The sequence below is a fragment of the Anticarsia gemmatalis genome, chromosome 13 (genome assembly GCF_050436995.1).
Source record: "Anticarsia gemmatalis isolate Benzon Research Colony breed Stoneville strain chromosome 13, ilAntGemm2 primary, whole genome shotgun sequence".
In the NCBI taxonomy this organism is placed as follows: domain Eukaryota; kingdom Metazoa; phylum Arthropoda; class Insecta; order Lepidoptera; family Erebidae; genus Anticarsia; species Anticarsia gemmatalis.
Genome location: NC_134757.1, coordinates 2988881 through 3011884, shown reverse-complemented (window position 1 = coordinate 3011884; position 23004 = coordinate 2988881). Strand labels below are relative to the sequence as shown.

General features: G+C 37.8%; 1 protein-coding gene across 1 annotated transcript in view; it reads left to right on the top strand.

Moving 5' to 3' along the window:
• The window catches only part of c12.2 (von Willebrand factor A domain-containing protein c12.2), a 40342-nt gene that overhangs the window by 10182 nt on the left and 7156 nt on the right, over positions 1-23004 (top strand). The window contains exons 6-15 of the mRNA XM_076121491.1: positions 14251-14409; positions 17073-17183; positions 17305-17533; positions 17939-18185; positions 18978-19118; positions 19675-19810; positions 20038-20941; positions 21333-21538; positions 22219-22406; positions 22735-22894. Of these exons, the coding sequence (XP_075977606.1) occupies positions 14251-14409; positions 17073-17183; positions 17305-17533; positions 17939-18185; positions 18978-19118; positions 19675-19810; positions 20038-20941; positions 21333-21538; positions 22219-22406; positions 22735-22894 (2481 nt within the window). The remainder of the gene's footprint in view (positions 1-14250; positions 14410-17072; positions 17184-17304; positions 17534-17938; positions 18186-18977; positions 19119-19674; positions 19811-20037; positions 20942-21332; positions 21539-22218; positions 22407-22734; positions 22895-23004) is intronic.

Genomic DNA, 23004 nt, shown 5'->3' with positions numbered 1-23004 from the left:
TGTACAAACATTACTTCGTACCTACAAACATAGTCTCCATTTTCGCAACTCCAAGCAAATAACATACACATGCTACGTGTACAGTTGAACACATTACCTGACAGAATTTATAGCGATACCTGATCTTATATGGGTTAGTGCTTTCCCGTAGTTTATACCGCGAGTGCCGTACCAACGATATGTAGGCACCACTTTAACTTGTTGGTCTGAAGATTGCTATCGTGTCTATTTTGAGATTACGTATATTATAATATAGTATCCGCCATTTACACATATTGTAAATGGCGGAACGTGGGTGTATTGTATACAGATCTGTCTACACCTTAGGGTATGAAATATGTGATGTTATATACGTATGTAGTTATGTAGTTCGTATTATAATGTAATTGGTAGTTATATTGTTCGTAACGAGTGACGCATTATCCTTATAGAAAAAAGAAGCTATTCCCTGTATATCTACAACATTTTTGGTCCTGTAGAAATCTGAAAGTAGTAATAGCAATTTGAAATTCATAGACACAGGAGCGTTGGACCTTATCGGTACCACATTATTTTACGAAACACAATTAAGACGATTATTTTTCCTAAAAGACTGAAAAATGAAAACAACACCATTTTGAACCAGAAAAATTGAACTAAAAAGACTACTCGTTGCTTAGTTCTTTAGACTCTTTTGATACAAAGTAATCTAATTTACTATAATGATAAAATTACTTTTCTCCATGTCTTTCAAAAAAATACAAAACCAAATCAATCCTTCCACCTTTATCGCCTTAGCTGTAATGTTCCTATTACACCAATAAGTATAGTTCGTGTCTCAAACTGATAAGTCATTTAGATCCCGGATGCGAACATTTTTGTTACAAACCGCAACTCGGGTGCGAACTAGGCCATGGTTAAAGCAATACGTGGCTACTATACTGTCATGGTGATACTTTTATTATCAGGGGGTAAGTTCTTGCAGTTAGGAATGTGAGAAATACTTTTGTATGTGACCTTGCATACTCAGTATACGCGAATGTGCCGAGAAAGTTATGTCGTTATTATTAAGCTCTTTATTAAAGTACGGACTGTGTCATTACTTTGTTGTGGTTTACCAATACATTATTTAATTACAAATATGTTTAGGTTTAATAATATTCCTTTTATTTCTGGTTTTGTTTTGCTGTTACAAGTAAAGGACTTCCTCTATTTGGTGTCCTTATTGAGCACATATCAATCTTCTACGAATATTTTTAGTAGCTAATATTATTATGCTACTATTTATTTGCAGTCAAAAATGAATATAATTCAGCCAGACATAAATAAAAAACATAACTGCCGCGTCTAATCTAAAGCTAACTAGTATTAACGAGCGCCGCAAAAAAAAAAAAATTGTTTATTTCGAAAAGAAAGACATAACAGCTTACTTTGAGCTAATGAGTGTTTAAAATTAACAGCTGTATGTATTAATTACGGGAATTGTTTCCGTGTCTACCTCGGTAATAGCTCACTGACATGCCATGGGGGGTAATTATGCCTTTATGTTTACCTGCGGTTACATGGAATAGGCGCTAAGTGAAATTTAAAAGCTTTTTCTGAGACGTAAGGATTTTTATCGGAAAAATCGTGACTTTTGTAAATTTCTTGCCGTTTATCTTCAAAATCTTTAACGAAATAAAGGATAACATATATAGAATTTCAAAGAGGAGTTTTCAATGTTCTGCCCTATAAATTCTGCTTTACTCAATAAATACCTGATCATGGTAAACTTTTTCTTTTGTAAGTACTTATGGGAATAATATTATGGCTCCTCATGCATTTATTACTACTTATAGTTCAATGTAGTTTTGGAATATGATTTGTGTCTATATTAAGGCATTTGCGACACAGAATGCACAACATCACATTTACAGTAGTTGCTTCAAGCTTCCTACAGTTATCTGTTAACCTACTACCTTACCCAATAAAGCTTTCATTAACAACCACAGAACCGTCTAACTTAAGCATCCATTCTTTATCGTTCCCGCTGCTCGTAAAAACCCTTTACCTTCATAACTCATTGAAGAATTATGTCTAAGGTCAATCCAAAGGTGACCTTAAGGTCTGCAATTCAGTTTTACGACGTCGTATATGTTCGCGTGTCGTGTGCTCTCGTATAGGTCTCGCCACTTTTGAGACAACTTTGTATGGAAATGACTATTTAGTGCTTATGTTAGGACGTTTTTATAGTCGTTTATTGTTAGAATGCTAGATTTTGGTTGTGTTTAGTTGACTTTAGTCTAATAAAGTGTGGTAGTGTTGCTAAAATGTGATAGTTTATTGTAGCAATTAATGGATTATTATAACATAGCATTAAGCATTATGTTTATTATGTTTTGTGTTGCGGCGTATAACGCTTCGCCATTTACGAACTTATTGCCAAATTCCGGGTACGTTACCAAATTCTGGATTACTTATTTTAACCCATTACTGTCCCACTGCAGGGCAAGGGTCTCTTCCCAAACGAGGGGGAGGGTTCCGGATTGCTACTAAAATAATTCTAATATGATATTTAAAATCTCTTTTGTAGCTTGCTAGCTTGCCTTGGGATCTGTAGCTGTTCACACACTATAGCTCCGACCACAAAGGCAGTCAAAAATATGGCCAAGTTTTAAAATAAAGTCTACTACTAAACTTGCTACAGTAAAGTATCAAAGTAGAAGTCTCGCGCGTGCGCCGCAGCGGAACGGTTGCATTTATGAAATGATGTTTTAATTTTTTAATAAAAATGTCCTCGCGAGTTATTAAGTGTAATAACTGTAACATAGTGATATGTGAACTGTTAGCATTTGTTCAAAACAAATTAGATGTCATGGATGAAGAAAGTTTAGTAAGAATATGCACTACATCTTTTTCTACTGAAGATATTGAAGCCGCAAAAAGTTTACTTTTTGATTCGATTGCAACTACGAAGCGCAAAATAGTTCGGAGGAAAGACAAGTCGCAAAAGGATCTGTATGATGTGATAACATTATTTAAGCAGACCGATCCTGAAGAAGTACCTATCTTTGTGGCTCGAGATTTGCAGCGTTTGCCGCCCATTAGTTTCGATCATGTCGACTGCACAAAACTATTAAAGGATCTTCTGATAATGAAAAAAGAAATACAAACTATCAAGGAGTCATATGTTACGGTCGAACAGTTTGAAAATTATCGAAAAGAAACTGGAATGGATACAAACAAAACGTTTCCTAGTTTGAATTTGAAAAATACACCAACCGTCTTAGTAGAAACATCAAGTACAGTGTCATCTCATAACGATATTGAAGAAATGCAACCATCTCTTTCGCACGCCGGCTTAGCAAATGACACTGTCTCGCTCACACAGACACCGTCCCGGTCGCCGCTAATCGCTAAAGATATCTCTGTCTCTCTTACACAATGCACGAAACCACAGGTACGCGCCGCAAGTGTTGATAAGTCTCAAGCGCAGCTGATCGATGAGGAGCGGTTCAAAACACAAGCGTCGAGCGGGAGCGATAAGAGTTTAATAGTTGATCGTGAAAATAATGAATGGACTATTGTACAAGGCAAGAAAACAAAATATCGCTTTGCGGGCAGTAGAGGAGTGGCAGCTTTGGACCCGAACAATAAATTCCGAGCCGCTAATAAAATGATTCCACTTTTCATAACAAATGTGGATAAGGAAACGTCTGAAGATGATATAGTGGATTATATCACTTCTAAAACCAATACAAAAGTTATTTTAAAGAAAATAAACATGAAAAAAAAGAGAGAATATAACGCATATAAAATTTTTGTACCACACAACAAAATCGGAGTGTTTTTGAATGATTCTCTTTGGCCAGAAGGTATTTCCTTTCGAAGATTTGTTTATTTTAACGGTGCTAAAAAGGAGGATAACATAAGGAATAGTGAGAACACTAATTTGCAATAATGGATCACGAAAATTCAAATCATAACACATGTATATTTGTCACATTTAACTGTAAATCTGTTACGAGATCATTGGAGTATGTACGAACATTGTGTAAAACTTCCGATATCATTGCATTGCAAGAGACTTGGCTGTTGCCGCATGATATCCCTATGTTGGGGAGTATTGACGACAACTTCGACTACGTCGGGAAATCAGCTGTGGACACGTCGGCAGGCATCCTTCGAGGACGACCGTACGGAGGAGTTGCACTTCTGTGGCGTAAAGCTGCGTTTGAGTCCGTGTCTTGCGTTCAGTGTAATAACATGCGTCTCATTGCAATAAAAGTGAATACGGGCAATAGATCGTTTTTAGTGTTCTCAGTATACATGCCAGTTGAATCAGTGAATAATCTAAGTGAGTTTGTGGAGTGTTTAGGTGAAATTAATGCTATTATTGAGAGTAGTGACGTGGATGCAGTTTTTATGTTGGGGGATTTTAACGCACAACCCACGAGTTTTTTCGGTAAGGAACTGGCACATTTTTCGAACGAGGTACAGTGGCAATGCGCGGACGTCACCTTACTCGGTATTGATTCGGACACGTATACGTACATAAGTGAGGCTCATGGAACGACTAGTTGGTTAGACCATTGTGTAGTAACAAATGCGGCTTGGCGGACTATTAAAAACATTAAGGTACTTTATGACGTCTCGTGGTCTGATCATTTACCACTCTTAATAGAATGCAATATAGGCATGTTGAATCCTAAATTATCACCTGATCTGTCTTACAACAATAAGGTCATATGGGGGACCAGAGACTCTTTGCAAATAGATTTATATACAAAAATATGTAATAAGAAACTTAGAGAAATAGATTTTCCAATAGAATTTACAAAGTGCTGTGATACTAGGTGTAAGAAACTAGAGCATAGAATAGTATTAGACACAATGTACCAAGACATAGTTAACAGTCTTTGTGAAGCTGCAACTGTCAGCTATAATAGAGAAAGTAAGCGCAAAAAGCGTCACAAAACTGGCTGGAACAGATATGTAAAAGACGCGCACAGGCAGGCTCGATCTGATTTCCTAGCATGGGTGAGATCGGGTAAGCCTAGGACGGGACCGCTATATGAATGTATGTGTAATAGTCGAAAAATATTTAAAGACAAGCTAAAATGGTCGCAAAATAATGTTGATCAAGTAAGAATGAACGTAATTGCGGGTTATCATGAAGACAAGCATTTTGGTAGTTTTTGGAAGGCAACAAATAGCTTGAATCATAGATTGAGCCTGCCAGTGAGTGTTGACGGCATTAGTAACCCGACAGATATTGCGAACTTGTTTAAAACTAATTTTAAAGTAGAATCTTCTCTGGGTACATCCGAGGATAGGTCGGAAGCTATGGCGTGGTCGGGAAGCACACCGATTAGGTTTACAACTAAGGAAATACGTTCTGTCATAAGATCTTTGAAAAGAGGCAAATCGCCAGGCCACGATGGGTTAAGTATAGAGCATCTGCGGTACGCCGGTAAACACATCGCTAGAGTGTTATCTTTACTATTTGATCTGTGTATAAGTCACTCGTATCTTCCCGAGGCACTTATGAAAACTATTGTAGTACCAATAATTAAGAACAAGACCGGAGATACGAGTGATAAAAATAATTACAGGCCCATTTCTTTGGCAACCATCGTGGCTAAGGTGTTGGACAGTATGATTGATAGACAGTTGGACAATTACATTACTTTACATGATGCCCAATTTGGTTTTAGACCACAATTGTCTACTGAAACGGCGATCCTCTGTCTCAAACATACTGTCCAATATTATACCAATAGGAAAACACCGGTGTATGCATGCTTCCTAGACCTTTCCAGGGCTTTTGACCTAGTCTCGTATGATCTACTATGGCATAAGCTCTCACATGATACCAAAGTTCCAACAGAGGTCATTTGTTTACTTAAATATTGGTACAACAACCAAAGCAACTTTGTGAAATGGGATGGTGCAATGTCTAACGAATATAGATTAGAGTGCGGGGTGAGACAGGGGGGGCTTAGTTCACCCAGGCTTTTCAACCTCTATGTCAACCGGCTGATATGTGAGCTCAGTAACACCAACGTTGGATGCTCTATAGATGGTCAATGCGTCAATAACATCAGTTACGCGGATGATATGGTGTTGCTGAGCCCATCGATCAGTGCACTAAGAAGGCTGCTCAATATTTGTGAGGACTATGCGGTGGCCCATGGTCTCAGGTACAATGCAACAAAGAGTGAACTTTTAATATTTAAATCTAACAATAAAACCTATGAACCTGTCCCATCGGTAACTTTGGGAGGAGTGCAGCTCAATAGGGTCACTCGGTTCAAGTACCTGGGACACTGGGTTACTGAGAAGTTGTCAGACGATGTTGACATAGAGAGGGAACGCAGAGCGTTGGCGGTCAGGTGTAATATGCTGGCTCGCAGGTTCGCGCGCTGTACAAAAGATGTCAAAATAACATTGTTCCGAGCCTATTGCCAATCGTTGTACACGTGCGCCCTGTGGGTTGGTTATACACAAGGCGCGATCAGCGCTCTGCGCATCCAGTACAACAACGCCTTCCGGGTGATGTTGGGGCTACCGCGTTTTTGCAGTGCGTCGGGGATGTTCGCTGAGGCCGGCGTTCCCGATTTCAATTCTCTATTAAGATCTAGAATTGCGTCCCTGATGCGGCGAGTGCGCGATAGCCCCAATAGCCTTGTAGCGATTGTCGCAGGTAGAATGGACAGTCCCATAATGTGGCACTGGATGACGACCCACCGGTCGTCATTTCAGTATAGAAAATAAGTATTTTACCTATATATGTATGTATAATTAGATTAATAATAATGTTCCACTTAGTTATTTGTTATAATATTAATATATGTATAATAATTGTATATTTATGGATGTAAAAACCTTATGGACCTGGTCTGAAAATAAAGCTTTATTATTATTATTTGGTTATTTTTAGTTTTACTCGGCTTAAAGCCGGTTAATGAATGACGAATACGGGTGCTAACCAAGTATCCGCCATTATTGAATTTAACTGTGAAGGTCTTGTTCTTCACTAGCTAGAGAGGTTTCGTCACTCTGCATGAACTTTCTAACAATTCTGCACGTATTTAAAATTGCTGCCTTTTGGATGTTAATGAATAAGTTGGGTGATAATTGAAGTAATTTGAGACTATAGTGTATGTGTTTCGGTATAACTCCAGTGGTTGAAATGACGATGGGTACTATATAAACTTTATTAACGTTCCAGATTCTTAATATCTCTTCCTTAAGCTCTGTATACTTATTGACTTTTTCGGTTATAGTTTTATGTAAATTATGAGTATTGGGTACGGCAATGTCAATTATGTATGCTACTTTTGCGGCTTTATCTTGAATTGTGATATCTGGTCTATTATAATGAATGGTGCGATCTGTGAGGATAGCTCGGTCATAATATACTTTAAATTGATTGTTTTCTAGTATTGGTTTAGGTGTGTATTTATAATATGGCGTGTGTGTGTCTGTAATAAGATTATATTTATAAGCTAATTTCTGGTGTATAATATTAACAATCTGGTTATGTCTATGTGTGTAATCAGTTTGAGTGAGAGTTGCACATGCTCCTGTAATGTGTTGGATTGTTTCCGGTTGTCTATGGCACTTACGACACCTATCGTCAGCTGCGTTCGGATCCTTTATTATATGTTTTCTATAGTTTCTTGTATTTATTACTTGATCCTGGATAGCTATAATGAAACCTTCGGTTTCGGGAAAAAGATAACCGCTGGTCAGCCATCGGTTGGAGGCTGCTGAGTCTATATGTGGTTGCTCTAAGTCGTGTGGGTGGCGTCCGTGTAGTATTTTACGTTTCCATTGTTCTACTTTGTTTTGAGTTATGTCTGTCAGTCGGTCTGTTGCTTGTAATTCAGAATCAGTGTCTGCTAGATTAAGGGGAGTATAGTTGTAGTCATTTTTAACGATAGCTTGGTGAAGAGGACTATTGATAGCCTTGGTTTGAAAATATGTTCTTAGACTGGTGAGTTGTCTTTTCCATAGGTCCATTAGGTCTATCAACCCTCTGCCGCCGTCGATTCTCCTAAGCGTCATTCTCTCTATTGCTGATTTAGGATGGAGGTAATTGTGTTTGGTGAGAATTGATCGAGTTTTAATTTCCATGCTGTGTAAATCCGTTTTGCTCCATTTAACTATCCCAAATGAATACGTCAATACTGGTATTGCGAATGTGTTGATGGCTTTAATCAGTCTTTTTCCTGTAAGTTGAGTTTTACAAATAGTGGTTAGTCTGTTTCTGTATTCTTCGGTAAGGGTTTTTTTTAGTGTTGAATGATTTAACTGTTTTGATTGTTGGTATCCTAAATACTTATAGAGTTCGTCTGTTTGCATAGCTGATATTATCTCCCCTTCCTGTAGTGTATGATCTCCTGCTTCTATTTTTCCTTTTTTAATATTCAAAATTTTACATTTTTCTAACCCAAACTGCATTTTGATATCTCTGCTGAATAAATCTGTGATATCTATTAGTTTTTTGATGTCTTTTACTGTACTTGCGTAAAGTTTTATATCATCCATATACATGAGATGAGCTATTGTTGTTTCAGTAGTACCATGTTTTAATTTATATCCTACTTTCGTCTGATTAATTAGGTTTGACAAAGGGTTGAGAGCGAGGCAAAACCACAATGGGCTTAAAGAATCTCCCTGATAAATGCCTTTTTTTATCTGAATTTCTCGAGTTGTGATAGACGTGTCAGTTGTACGCAAGTGTAAGTTGGTCCTCCAGAAGGGCATTACGTCTTTTAAAAAGTTTATTAGTGAGGGGTTAATTTTATAAATATTTAAAACTTTTAATAACCAAGTATGTGGAACGCTATCGAAAGCTTTCTGATAATCTATAAATGTGCAATGCAAGTTTCTTTTCTTTGTGTTAGCGTGTTTGTGTATTGTGGAGTCTATAATTAATTGCTCTTTGCATCCCATATGGTTTCGTCGGCACCCCTTTTGTTCTTCTGACAAAACATTGTGGACTTCAATATGTGCGTTTATTTTATTTGTGATGACTGCAGTTAAAATTTTATAGATTGTAGGGAGACATGTAATTGGTCTATATTTTGATGGATCGTTAGTATTTTTGCCCTTGGGGATCATATATGTAACTCCTTTTGCTATAAATGCGGGTATTGTTTGTTTTCTTAGTATTATATCTGTGAAGCATTTGGCTAGTGGTTTGTGCAAGGTGTGAAGCTTTTTGAACCAGAAATTATGTATGTTGTCGATGCCAGGTGACTTCCAATTATGTAATTTACCGGTAACTATCCTAACATCTATCTCCTCTACTTGCTGGAATTCCATTTCTTGTATATTACTCCACCTATTTTCTTCATCTTTAATCCACTGCGCTTCTACATTATGACAGCTTTCTCTTTCCCATATTCCCGACCAGAATTCTTCAAGCTGCTCTTGTGACGCGTTTTCTGCACTATTACTGTTTATGTTAGCATTCTGACCTGATCTCATCTGTTTATAGAAAATCTTTTCATTGTTGGCAAATAGTTTATTCGATTGCTTCCTTTGGTATGCTTTCTTGTACCTGGCTAATCTGTTCGCTTTAAGTGTTAATTTCTGTTTAAGAGTGTCAAGATATTCTTCAGGTGTTGTATTGTCTCTTTCATGTCTAGTGTGTACTTTATTATTTTTAAATATATTTTCTACTTTAGTTACGATTCTACTGGATCTATTGCCCCTAATATACTGTGTTAATTTACCTATGTCTGATCTAAGTTTTGATATGTCTTTCTGTAATCTAATTTGCCAAGGAGGTTCTGAATAAGTGTGTGGTCTTCTAAATTGTCGCTCGCTAAGAATTTTATATCCTAGTTCTTCAGTTATTACCATAGCACTGCAGTAAGTAATTGTATGTAAATCGCTCAAAATAATGTCATCTAGTAGAAATCGGCTAAGCAAATTGTTATTAAAAATATATAAAAGGTCTGTTAAGCGTTTACTATAATTTAATTTAGGGAGTTTTGGTCTTAGAGATGGATCCATTCCAGCATATTCCAGTAATTTCGTTTTTAGCTGATGCTCTAACTTGGATATCATTTCGTCAGAAGGTGTATCTTGATTGATTATTTCTACTTGTGTTTCTAAGGTAATTGTATGTGTAGGCATTGTTTGAGTTGAAGTATGACAGGTGATTTGTGTATGATTTGGAGACATAAGAGTTTGATCGGTATGATTTGTTTGTGATGATGAATGGCTGTGAGATGTCGCTTGTGGAGAGTGATCAGGATGTGGCGAATTATGAGTATCGTCTGTATTATTTTGAGAATTAGATGCTAGTGTGTTTGTGATGTATGAATCTTGTGTGTTATCTAATTGTTGTTTGACTTCTTCTTTTATTTGATTTAATTGTTCTTCTGAAAGATATTTATTCTTCACTATCATTCGTCTTTGGTCTGAAATTCTTTGTTCACTAACATTAACATCTGTGTATTGTTGTACAAATAAGTCATGCAGAGTTTTCCTATAGCAAGTCATATCAGTTTCTAATTTTGTTATGAGATAATAAGTACGCATTATGAAAGTATTAACATCGTTTGACCATTTCATGCGTACTCTAGGTTTCCCTGCCTTAGTGGACGCAGGTAAAAAGGCGTTCACCTCCTGCGTAACAGCTAAGGTAGGGGGTGGGGTGGGTGCTCCAAGTGAATTTTGGTCCACTGAAGACACCGGTGTTGGCACATAAGATGCTGTAGATGGGCTATACGGATCTGCTATTGAAAGGGATATGGATGAAGCTAAACTAATATTGTCTAAGTCTGTCTGTCTGTCCTGTGTTTGGTTGGCTGTAGCACTTGGGTCTAACCCGGAGGGAGCCCGCCTATTCAACTCCACTCCGCCGACGGATCGCATGCTGCTACACCCAGCGTCGACTCCAGGTGTGCTCCGGCGATCGCCCCCGGACAGCGGCCCTATACGTTTACTTTTACTTCTAGTCTCCATGTTGAATGGGTTTCCAGAGCCATGTTAGCCGCGCCAGTAATAAAATTATCGCGTGTCCGCCCCCCACGTATGTCTGATGGTCGACTTGGACGTATGGTTGTTTAGGGGGCTTATTATTATTATTATGTAAGTCTTTACCACATCTCGGGACTATGGAGTCCCGGATTTTTGGAAGGCGTGCGTGGGGCCGAAGCCAACACGTAGAGGCCCTTTTCGACTGCTTTAATATTTCAAAAATGTATGATGTCACAATCCGGTGATTATCCCTGTTTACACTATAAAATGCACCCAAGGACAATCACCGGGCTGTGTGGGAGTATGGCAAAACTAACGGGATATACTACTTGGGCTATTGGGATGGGGTGCTTATGGACTACAAAAACTGGGGATCTATGGGAACTATGGCGCCTGCCTATAACAATGTAAATAACACGTAAAAATGGCAGGCGGAGACTTGCCAACTCACAAACTGGGCCCCCTAAACTAGTCGCTCAAAATGCAACAAGGGGGCAACAGGGACGTGAGTGGCTGAAGGATGGAGAGGCCTCGCTGGACGTTAAACTCAGATCACTTGCTCCCTGAGGGTCCGGCATCACTGGCCCACTAGCCACTTACGCTCAGCATCCATCCTCCGAACAGAGTGGGAGCTCTGCTCTCGCGACTCCACTCTGGACGGCCAATGAAGGCAAGCCAGAGGCGGGGGACCGCTTCCTCGTCAGTTTTCACTCCGACCAGCCAACTAAGGCAAGCCGGAGATGAGGAAGGGTGACCTCCCCCTGGAGCACTCAGGTACCGCGGGGTCGCTACTCCCCGTCACCTCGCCTCGAGGTGCCCTGCGGGCTTATTATTATTATTATTATAAAGCTGTGTTATCAAAGCCTTCCGGCGTGGTTCCGTGACGGAACCGTTTAATTAACATAATTGCTGTTGCCAACTAGAAATTAATTCGCCACGACAACGCTGACGGAATCTGTTAGCGTTTTGCGAAAACGTTTTACAGTTAAGGCTGTTTACACACGTGATTGTTTTACGCACGGAAGCGGAATATTTGTGCTTCGTTTAAGTTAGAAATGCATAAATAATTTCGCTATGTATTGTTTATCATTGATTATATTACCTGCAGCTTTTTGGAATTGAAATTCAATCCTTTGTTGAATGTTGTTTATGTAGCGGTCGCTTTTTTCTTCTATTGCGTGATTATTAGTAGATAGTTTGTAAAAGTCCCTGTTACAAACCACACATAATTTTTTTGTAACTTAGTGCTTCAGTTTGTCATTTTAAAGAAAAAAAATACAGTGCTATTTAATTACTACTCTACACTTCTCTTTAATAGACTGACCAGACCAGACCCTTCCAGTATGTTCTCTGGTTGTCCCTCTAAGCACATAAGAGCTGCTAGACACTTAAAATGTGGAACAGAAAACTACATGAGACTCGCGAATTCCCTTTCCTCATACCGGGAGGAGACGCTTGCCCAGCAGTGGAACATTAATGGATTGTATTTATTTATTAATTTGTAACTCACGAACTGATTATTTAATTCTCCTCTTAGCAACAATATTGGCGATTTATCGGTATGTTTCTTATTTGATCTGCAGCCAATGAAATGCAATATCACATGATGAATAGTGACAATATTTCATAACATGACATCAGTGCTATTGGAATCATTAGATCACTTTCTAACGATTTCATGTTGCTAAGGTCTATTCCCTTTTGCTGTTTTCTTATTGTAAAGAAAAGTCACTTAATTTCTGAGATTAGCCCCTACAAATGAGCCAAGTTATATTCACGGGTTCGTAAATTGATAAACAACTTACGAATTGATACTAGTAGCTCGTATTTATATAATTTTCGCGCAATACAATATCTATACTAATATAATAAAGCTGAAGAGTTTGTTTGTTTGTTTGATTGTTTGTTTGTTTGTTTGTTTGTTTGAACGCGCTAATCTCAGGAACTATTGGTCCGATTTGAAAAATTCTTTCAGTGTTAGGTAGCCCATTTATCGAAAGGAAGGGGCTATATAACATCACGCTACGGTCATTAGGAGCGGAGTAGCTACGAAAAATGTTACAAAAACGGGGAAAATTTTGACCCATTCTCTTAGGTGACGCAAGCGAAGTTGCGCGGGTCAGCTAGTGCTGAATAAATTAGGTTTCTGTTTGCAACTTAATCGATGCATTGGAGAGAAAACAAAAAACAGTACTTTTTATTCCAGTAAATTAGTAAAAAGTTGCCTAAAAACAACGAAAATAGTTTTAGTGAGGGCAATTTCGTAGGCAAACGTTAGTCTTCTAAGGCTTTAGAAACAGCCTGCCTGATTATTATCAAACGTAATCGCGGTGCTTGAAATTCAAGTTTAAATTAGCTAGTAGCGACTGGTACTGGTGCGTCCTAATTAATTACTTTGAATTTTACTTGATCATTCAAGGTCGCGAGGTTACGATGTAAAAGCGAAACAACAAAATACGTTATCACGAAATTGTTGTTATTTTCTAGACATATTTTTTTTTTTACCATTGATTATATCAATGGTGAAATCAGATAATGTATTGTTTGCAAAGTTTTGTACTTAAACAATATGGTCGCATATGAAAGGGTAGTATTCGTAATTACATAAGTGTCATTTTCAAACGATAGTTTAGGTAATTAGCTAGTTATATTTGTAGATCTTCAAAAAACAGCACTTTATTTACCAAAAGTCCAATGTAATAAGATTGCGTTTTTAATAAGAGTTGACCTAAAAGCCGATTGTGTTGTACTACAAATCCTGCTTCAGAAAAAGAAAGTCTCTGGTTTTAGGTGGATTTTGGTCTTTATCCGATTGTTGTGTACAAACCCTTAACTCACATGATTTACGGTTAAGTCTCCATGCCTTTTTACCTAAAGCATTTTTATGTCTTTGTTTATATTTGAATCGCTACCAACTTTATTAAGAGCCACAAAAATAGGGTGCTAAAATGTCGACCTTCAACAACGAAAGGTATTTTTTTACGGTTTGTTTTTTGAAATGTGTATGCTACGATTATTGAGTCGGACTATCGTAGTAAATTAAATAATTATGTAATACGATAATTCAATTCGTTCAATGTCATCATTCCATTCATTTAAGAAGATTAAGTTTAGCCTCTTCGTAATTTTTTTACATAGCTACAGTATATTGCATTTACTTATTAGATTTTAATGTAGCTTTAAATATAAAAGGGTAGCAAAATAGGTCCTTTATAATGCTAAAATACAACTAACAACGCTATTTTTACAAAGTTTTCATAGATATTATCACTGTGTTGTTTTTTCCAGGAACACTTAAGCGTCCTTCAAGAGGAGGCTCCTCAGGTGGACCCAGTCAAGTTGGAACAGCTCTTGTCTGCTGCATACGCGCTCATCAGTCCGGAGCTGCAGCAGGTCAGCTTGCCTGACTTCCCTGTAGATAGTCTGCAAGCTGCTGCACTTATACTGGTAAGAACATTTTATATTTTAATGGTTTTTTTTTTATATTATATTAGAGCAGTGGTATAAGTTGATACCTCCCAGGCAAGTGGTCGCAGGTTCGAAAACGAGGCAACACACTAATGACTTTTCGAAGCTATGTTTGTATTAGAAATAATTATCACATCGTCTGTCGGTGAAAGAAAACATCGTAAGGAAACCTTGCATGCCTAAAATGTTTTGTAATACAGTAATTTAGGGCATGCACAGTCCCCAACCCACACTTGGCCAGCGTGGTGGACTCAAGGCCTAACCCCTTCCTCATTACGGGAGGCGACCCTTGCCCAGCAGTGGGACATTAATGGGTTAAATTTAGTATGCGAAGATTTTATGAAGGTCACTATAGGATATTGGAAAAAAGAGTGTTAAAAATAAGCTTGATTTGAAAAATATCAGCAATGAAAGCCATACACGATTACTTCTTGTAAATAGTAAAATATACTTCTACACATTGCTGGCACTGTTTTCCTTTAATTAGTTTCTTCTGAAACCTTACTGCTTCATTTCCGTTATAAAATAAACTAGAATGATGTTAATATATACTTGTAGTTTTGCATAATTATTGAACTATATCCTAAAGGTTTGTCGTATTGAAATTCACATATTTGACCTTTGTCTTTCAAGTCACATTTGACTATCTCTTAAGATCGGAACAGACACATTTAAACTACAGTTTATACCCCGTCATCACAAACCTTTGTATGTCAAACGAATTGTTTCGTATGCTTCCTCCGTGACCTTGAGCCCTGATAGTAGATCACGCAATCTGGTGATCAGCAACCAAGGTCAACGGGGTGTCCAAATTTATCGTGTCTTACCCAAGGTATGGTGTCACTACGTTTGTTTTTAAACAAATTATGTTGCTTTTTTCAAGTTATCGTGTATCTTAGTAATGGTGGGACATCACGGCAGTTGATGAGTGGCTAAAGTTCTGCAGCTGTTTGCGTTCTGCAAAAAGTTGAAGAATTTGATTTAGTAAAGAAATGCTTTTTGTTGCAATGTTCGAACTAGGTTGATTTGTGATTCCTGGTTTAAAGTTTGAACTCATAATTTGGAGCGAAATAGGCCGTAGCTACAGCATTGGTGGTACATTTTAAGGCATAGAAGAATAGCCTGAGTTTCTTGCTAATACCCACCGTCGGAGCTCTAATTAGTTATATAGTATTTTGAAACTACCAATTAATTGTGAAATAGTATAATATGTAAAAAGATAAAACACTGCATGAGTAATAGAGCTTATGCGACGTTTATTGGTAAGGCAGGTAGTCTGTAAATAGCGGTGGGATACCGTCCATTAAATTCAATGGTATGTCTTCTTAAAGTCATCTGCTCCTTTTACCCTCAGATGCTGAAGGTATTATTATTTAATAGGGTTTCGCAATATCCCAAGTTTTGTATAGTTGCAAGACGTTTATATTATTATGTAAATAGTCCGTACCAAAACGTTTAACGTACCTACTACCTTGATATCTTCAAACCGGAGATAATAACCAACGGGCTTCTCACGTATCTCAGTTGACAACATGTCAAATTGATGGTCATTATTTAGTACATTGCTGCTTTGACGTAACGTGGTAATAATTTCAATCAAAAGGAGAAAGTAATGTCCAGTATAGTGACTTTAAAATAGTTGTCAACTGAGATACCCACTAGCCCCCCCAGGTTGGTTCGTTGTTTTTAAATTCCCCGCGACACAAAAGCAAAATGTGGTTAACGCTGTCGCAACTACCTTTACTCCGGGAGTCGTGGGTTGTACCTTTGACCGTTATTTGTATGTTTGTAGTTACCCGTGACACAGAGCCAATCAGAGCGTTATTTGTTTTTTAACACGAAATTTAAAGAGATTTTTCATACTATATTTTCCTCAGGCCTTTAAATTAATTATTTTTGAATCAATTTTACAATACCAACAAGACTTATAAACTTTGTTCATTAAAGTATTAGATTAGCAAATATCGTGTTTGTTGTCAATTAATTCGCATTGCGCGTCAAGGTCGTTCCTTCTTAAATAGAAAACTTTTCACAACTTAAACAATATACACGATTACTTAATTAACAAAGTTTTTAAAGTTATATTGAGTTTTGCATTGCAAATATTAGCACGCGATTATTTCCTGCTGCCTTTTCTTGAAGTAATTCGTTTCCGGCTGTCGTTGTAACTTTAATTCAGTTTTATTGATCCATACTTAGGCTGTAAATTATAAATACTGTCTTATGACTACTATTGAATAACTTCGGTATTTATACTTCTCTTTTTGTGCTATCTAAAAATATTTTACTGAACATAACAAATCTGAGTTCTTTTTGTGAACAGTCACATACTCTATTGAATTTACTATAGTTATTATCAATCTAGCTAAGACGTAACAATGTGAAGAATGGGTAAAAATATTTCTCACTTCACCCATAAACATATTTTTTGGTTATTGCCCCACCGCTGGGCAAGGGTCTCCTCCCGAGCCAGCGATGAGTTAGGCCTTGAGTCCACCACGCTGGTGAAACGCGTATTGGGTTCTTTGTATACCCTCAAGAAATGTATAAAACAAATTTAAGCCATGCAGGGTTTCATCATTCAGCAAGCGATAATAATTATTTCCCAACATTATTAACACATTTTTTTTTACGCCTTACAGGAACGTAACCCAAACATTCCGATTCACAAACTACTCTACCTCCTATACCCATACAACTCTTTCCTAACACGGGAGCACATAAAGAACGTAGAAGCAGTACTCCACAACTTAAAAACTTAACTTATTCATTGTTTGAAGCTTCATTGGTGACAGTGTTAAAAATTTAATGTTTTTATTACATAATGTTATAATACTGTTTGCTTCGTTCACCACAATAAAAAAAAAAATAAATAAAATCAACACTGGTCCGAAATTTCAAGCCGTTGCCAAAGGGATCGAGTTCAAAGGAAACAAGGCCGAGGTGACTATGGAGATCAATGATGTTAAGTCTCAATTTTGCGTGCCGTGCGGTGGGGGGAAGACGGCGGTGAGAGATAAAGGGATAGTAAAGACTGCGTATCAGAGTCAGTTGTTGAATGAATTGATGATCAGTCATAGTGTTGGTGATTTTTGTATTATTGGTAAGTGTGAAGTTGTTATATTACTTTGATATTGATTACTATCTGCCTGCGAATTCTTCCGCGTGGATTAGTGACTTTTCATACAAACATTTATACCCTCTTCTCTTTCTACCCCTTATTTTGCGATAAAAAGTTAGTCTATGTTTTTTAACAAGGTCAACTTGGTCTCTGTACGAAATTTCATTAAAATCGGTTGTTTTGACGTGAAAGCGTAACAGACAGACAGGCAGACAAACAGACAGACATATAGACGGTCAGACAGAGTAACTTCCGCATTTATAACATTAGATATGGATTATTATTGGGTATCCGTTTTCTTCAGGTCTGGAGGCTTCGGTCTTAAGCTAAATGTTCGAACAGTTTTTATCACAGAATTACATTTAATAATTTATTATCTATTCTCAGGTCCAAAAGGATGTGGCAAGAGCTTAGTAGTAACACAATTAGCGTCCTTATTAGGTTACACAATAGAGCCTATAGTCCTATACCAGGACATGACGGCTCGCGACCTGGTTCAGCAGCGAACGACGATAGATAACGGTGACACAGTGTGGAGGAACTCAGCTTTAGTTGAAGCCGCGTTGAAGGGACATATGGCTGTGTTAGACGGGCTACATAGAATACATGCTAGCACACTGGCTGTTTTACATAGGTAAGTTGATTTTGTAGTCACGCGATAAACGTCCTTATGTAACTGCACTATATAGGCTATAGTCCTATAAGAAGACTCGCTCGCGATGTTACACAACGGCGACACAGTGTGGAGGAACTCAGCTTTAGTCGAAGCCGCGTTGAAGGGACATATGGCTGTGTTAGACGGGTTACATAGAATACATGCTAGTACATTGGCTGTTTTACATAGGTAAGTTAATTTTATAGTCACGCGATAAACGTCCTTATGTAACTGCACTATATAGGCTATAGTCCTATAAGAAGACTCGCTCGCGATGTTACACAACGGCGACACAGTGTGGAGGAACTCAGCTTTAGTGGAAGCCGCGTTGAAGGGACATATGGCTGTGTTAGACGGGCTACATAGAATACATGCTAGCACACTTGCTTTTTTACATAGGTGAGCTTTATATTATCATCTGATTGTCTCGTGACTGCGTGAATGAAGCAAATGAAGTTGGAAAGCATCGTGCCAATTGGCTGCTCGGTTCTATCTTCCTGTTTGGGAAAAAGCCGTGATTTATACAGCAATTAAATTAAGGCCTTTGACACTTGATAAAAATGTAGAATTCGTTCAGTGAAACAAAGCCGGTTCGATCCCCTATTTTTGCAAGTATAATTGAAAATAAGCATGTATTTATTAATGAATATCTTTGAATGTAGTATATTTTATGCAAAAAAAAGCGTTTTTTTATTACAGCTTCCTGTAATAAAAACAAAAGGATGTCTTCTATTTTCTTAATAATTTATTAACATTGGAAATATTTTTCAGACTAGTACACGATAGAGAGTTACAACTGCACGACGGAACTCGGCTGTTGCGACACGATCGGTACGATGAGCTCGTCAAGTCGGGAGTTAGCGAGCAACAACTAGAACAAAATGGTGTTAGAAGAATACATCCTGCGTTCAGGTATAAGTCATTTTATGAATGGTTTTCAATTATTTAGACCTCTTTGCAATATACAACTGCTATTCCTATCACGGCGTTGACTTCGTTGTTGCCTTTTTTCCGTTCAAAAGACACTTCGTAGTATCGGAGTTGACTTGACGGTGTTGAAAAACCTTGTAGCTTCCTTCTTTTACAGCCGTTCACTTATTTTTTTCTCTCTTTCCTCAACTTTTATTTATATTGAATACCACATTAAACTGTTCTATTTGCATCCGCCAAATGGTTTTAAATCTATACTAATATTATAAAGCTGAAGAGTTTGTTTGTTTGATTGTTTGTTTGTTTGTTTGTTTGTTTGTTTGAACGCGCTAATCTCAGAAACTACGGGTCTGATTTGAAAATTATTTCAGTGTTAGATAGCCCATTTATCGAGGAACGCTATAGGCTATATATCATCACGCTACGACCATTAGAAGCAGATTACCAGTGAAAAATGTTACAAAAACGGGGAAAATTATGATTCTCTTATGTGACGCAAGCGAAGTTGCGCGAGTCAGCTAGTTTCTTATATTTCCAGAATCGTAGCACTAGCAGAGCCTCCAGTAATTGGGCGCGGACAACAATGGTTGTCTCCAGAAATCCTCAGTCTGTTTATATTCCACGAAATGAGGAACTTGAGCAAAACTGAGGAGATTTTCATTATTAATACTTTGGTGAGTAAACGAGTTTTATAATTTTCGAAAACAATGCGCAGAAAAAGCGTAGACTGTGAAAGAATATATTTTGGTAATTTGATTGCAAGTTTTGCAAACGTTAAAGAATTGGCTGTAGAAATTTCCCAGTTGTTGTTAAAAGCTTCTTGGTTCAATACTTTCTCAGAACATTTTTAAATGCTTAAGGATACAATAAAATCAATTGTATTATCCATTTTTCTTTCCAGTACGGTGATATATCAGATCCCCTTCACTCAATAATAAACCTAGCAGACGAACTTAGGAAATCTGAAGACAGTACACTGAAAAACCTTTCATCATCACTATCCACTCGCCAACTCCTCAGGATAGCCAGCAGAATGTCCAAGTACCCAACAGATTCAGCTTACGAGACAATCCAAAGAACATTCCTAGCGAAATTCCTACCTAACTTAGCGAGACGGGCGCTAGATGGCGCAAGTCAAAAACTCGGTATCGATCCACCAAAACGCTTCGGTATTTTCGGCAACAACCCAGCCGAAACTAAAGTGAATTGTACAGTTAAAAACAATATACTAACAATTGGTAATACGAGTACGGAAGTGTTCAAAACAGAAGCTTTAACAAAAGTACCAGATATTCTTTTCTACGATGTCCCACAACACATGAGACTACTAGAATGGCTGCTCCAAGACTTTTTACTTGGGAATCATTTACTATTAGTGGGAAACCAAGGTGTTGGGAAGAACAAAATCGCTGATAGACTACTGCAATTACTAAACCGGCCGAGGGAGTACATACAATTACATAGAGACACAACTGTGCAGTCTTTGACTGTACAACCGACGGTAAAAGATGGTATCGTAGTGTACGAAGATTCTCCACTAGTTAAAGCTGTGAAATACGGCCACGTTTTAGTTGTAGACGAAGCAGATAAGGCCCCTACACACGTGACTTGTATTCTCAAAACTTTAGTAGAGAATGGTGAAATGATTTTAAGTGACGGACGAAGGATAGTCCCTAAAGATATGATGGAGAGTTCTGGAGGTGATGTGGCGAGTTTCGTTCCGGTGCATGATGATTTTAAGATGATTGTACTCGCTAATAGACCGGGCTTCCCGTTCTTGGGCAATGATTTCTTTGCTTCTCTGGGTAAGTTGGTTGTTGGTTATTTTATTTGTGTTATATTTAGTGTTACTGGCATTTCGATTTCTATTTATTAAAAAAATAATTTTATTATACCGCAACCTCTCTTTTGGGAGACGAAAACAGTCATGACTTGGGTCCACCACGCTGCCTAAGTGCGGAGTCTTTGCGTTCCTAAAATATAATCGAATAACAACATCTCCTTCTAGGCAAGCGTATTCTTGTACAATAAAAAAAGAATTTTGAATTAACTTGAAACAACCTCCAAATTGTTATCAAGTATTTTTTTTACGTTATAACGCGAAAAAAGGAAAGCCAAAGTCTATACATCATTGGTATCATAGAGAAAAAAAAGATGACATAACTTAGTACAAAATAAACTGTAATTTTTTTCCAGGTGACCTATTCTCATGTCACGCGGTAGACAACCCATCAATAGAGTCAGAGATGGAACTCCTTCGTTCATACGGTCCGGATGTGCCTCATGACGTCATGAAGAAGTTAGTTCAAGCCTTCGCTATACTCAGAGATAAGGCTGACCAGGGACAGTTAACTTATCCTTACTCTACCAGAGAACTTGTTAATATTGTTAAGCATTTGCAGGTAAATATGTAATCTAAATATTAGGTCGAGGAAAAAGTCTCTTCGCGTTATAGTATGTATGAACTTGTAATAATATCTCTTTGGCTTCAAGAATCACAAATGAGTACACGGTTCATTAGGTTTCTTTCAGTGAGCTCGTGAGGTACACAAATATCGAGCTTTTTTGTGCAGAGAAAAGATTTGATTACAAGTTCATACATACTATAATGCGAAAAGACTTTTTCCCCGACCTAATATTATAACTCAAAGATGACTGACTGACCTAGTGATCTAGCTATCAACGCACAGTCCAAACCACTTGACGGATCGGTCTAAAATTTGGCGTGCAGGACGATGTTATGACGTAGGCATCCGCTGAGAAAAAGATTTTGATCAATTCTATCCCTTAGGAGATAAAATAGGGGCTGAAAGTTTGTATGAAAATTCCGTTCTAAATCACTAACCACGCGGACGATGTCGCGGGCAAAAGCTAGTATTTATTATAATTTATGTATGTGTGAAAGGTGACGTGTGTTTGTTTATTTGTTATTGTTGTAAATCGATTTGGATAAGATTCGGCAGGGTTATAGAATAATAATCTATGTTCCCAAAAGGACATACGCTGTATTTTATTGGTCACATACAGTCAAATTGACAGACTCCTCTTATGAAAGTTGGTTAATAATATAATTGGTTTACAGAAATATCCCAACGAAGACCTAGCGACGGCTATCGGCAACGTGTTTGACTTTGATCGCTACAGTAAAGACATGGCTGATACCTTGTTAGAGGTACTACATTCCACTGGACTGCCGGTGGAGGGCGTGCTCGAGGGACGGTCCAAGGATGCGCTCAAGAAAATACAGATGACCATTGATAGACATAGCGGGTATGTGCATTTAAGACTGTTTAAAAATAATTTTGGTTTTAAATCTATACTAATATTATAAAATTGTAGAGTTTGTTGGTTTGAACGGGCTAATCTCAGAAACTACTGGTGCGAATTGAAGATTTTTTACTGTTGGATAGCTTATACATTAAAGCTATAGGCTATTTAACATTACTCTACAAACATTAGGAGCGGAGAAGCAACGAAAAATGTTTCACAAACGGGGAAAATAACCCATTCTCGCTTATGTGACGCAAGCGAAGTTGCGCTTTGCCTCCTTCACTATACGGATGGCTCCTAATTCTTAGTGCTTACATTATTATTTTAGTAAAGACGTATCATCTCCAAAGCACGGCAAGGAGGACCCTAACAACGACCCTCACGTGGGCGGCAACACGTGGGCGGGCGGCACCGGCGGACGAGACACTGCCGGCCTCGGCGGGAAGGGCGGACCTTACCGGCTCGACAAAGGACATGACGTGCATCAGGTAAACTGATGCGATACCTCATATTTGATAATAATGAATAATAAGTGTATTATTAAAATCAAGTATCTTTATGAATCACAGTATCAGTTGCATAAGTCTTCTGTGTTCTG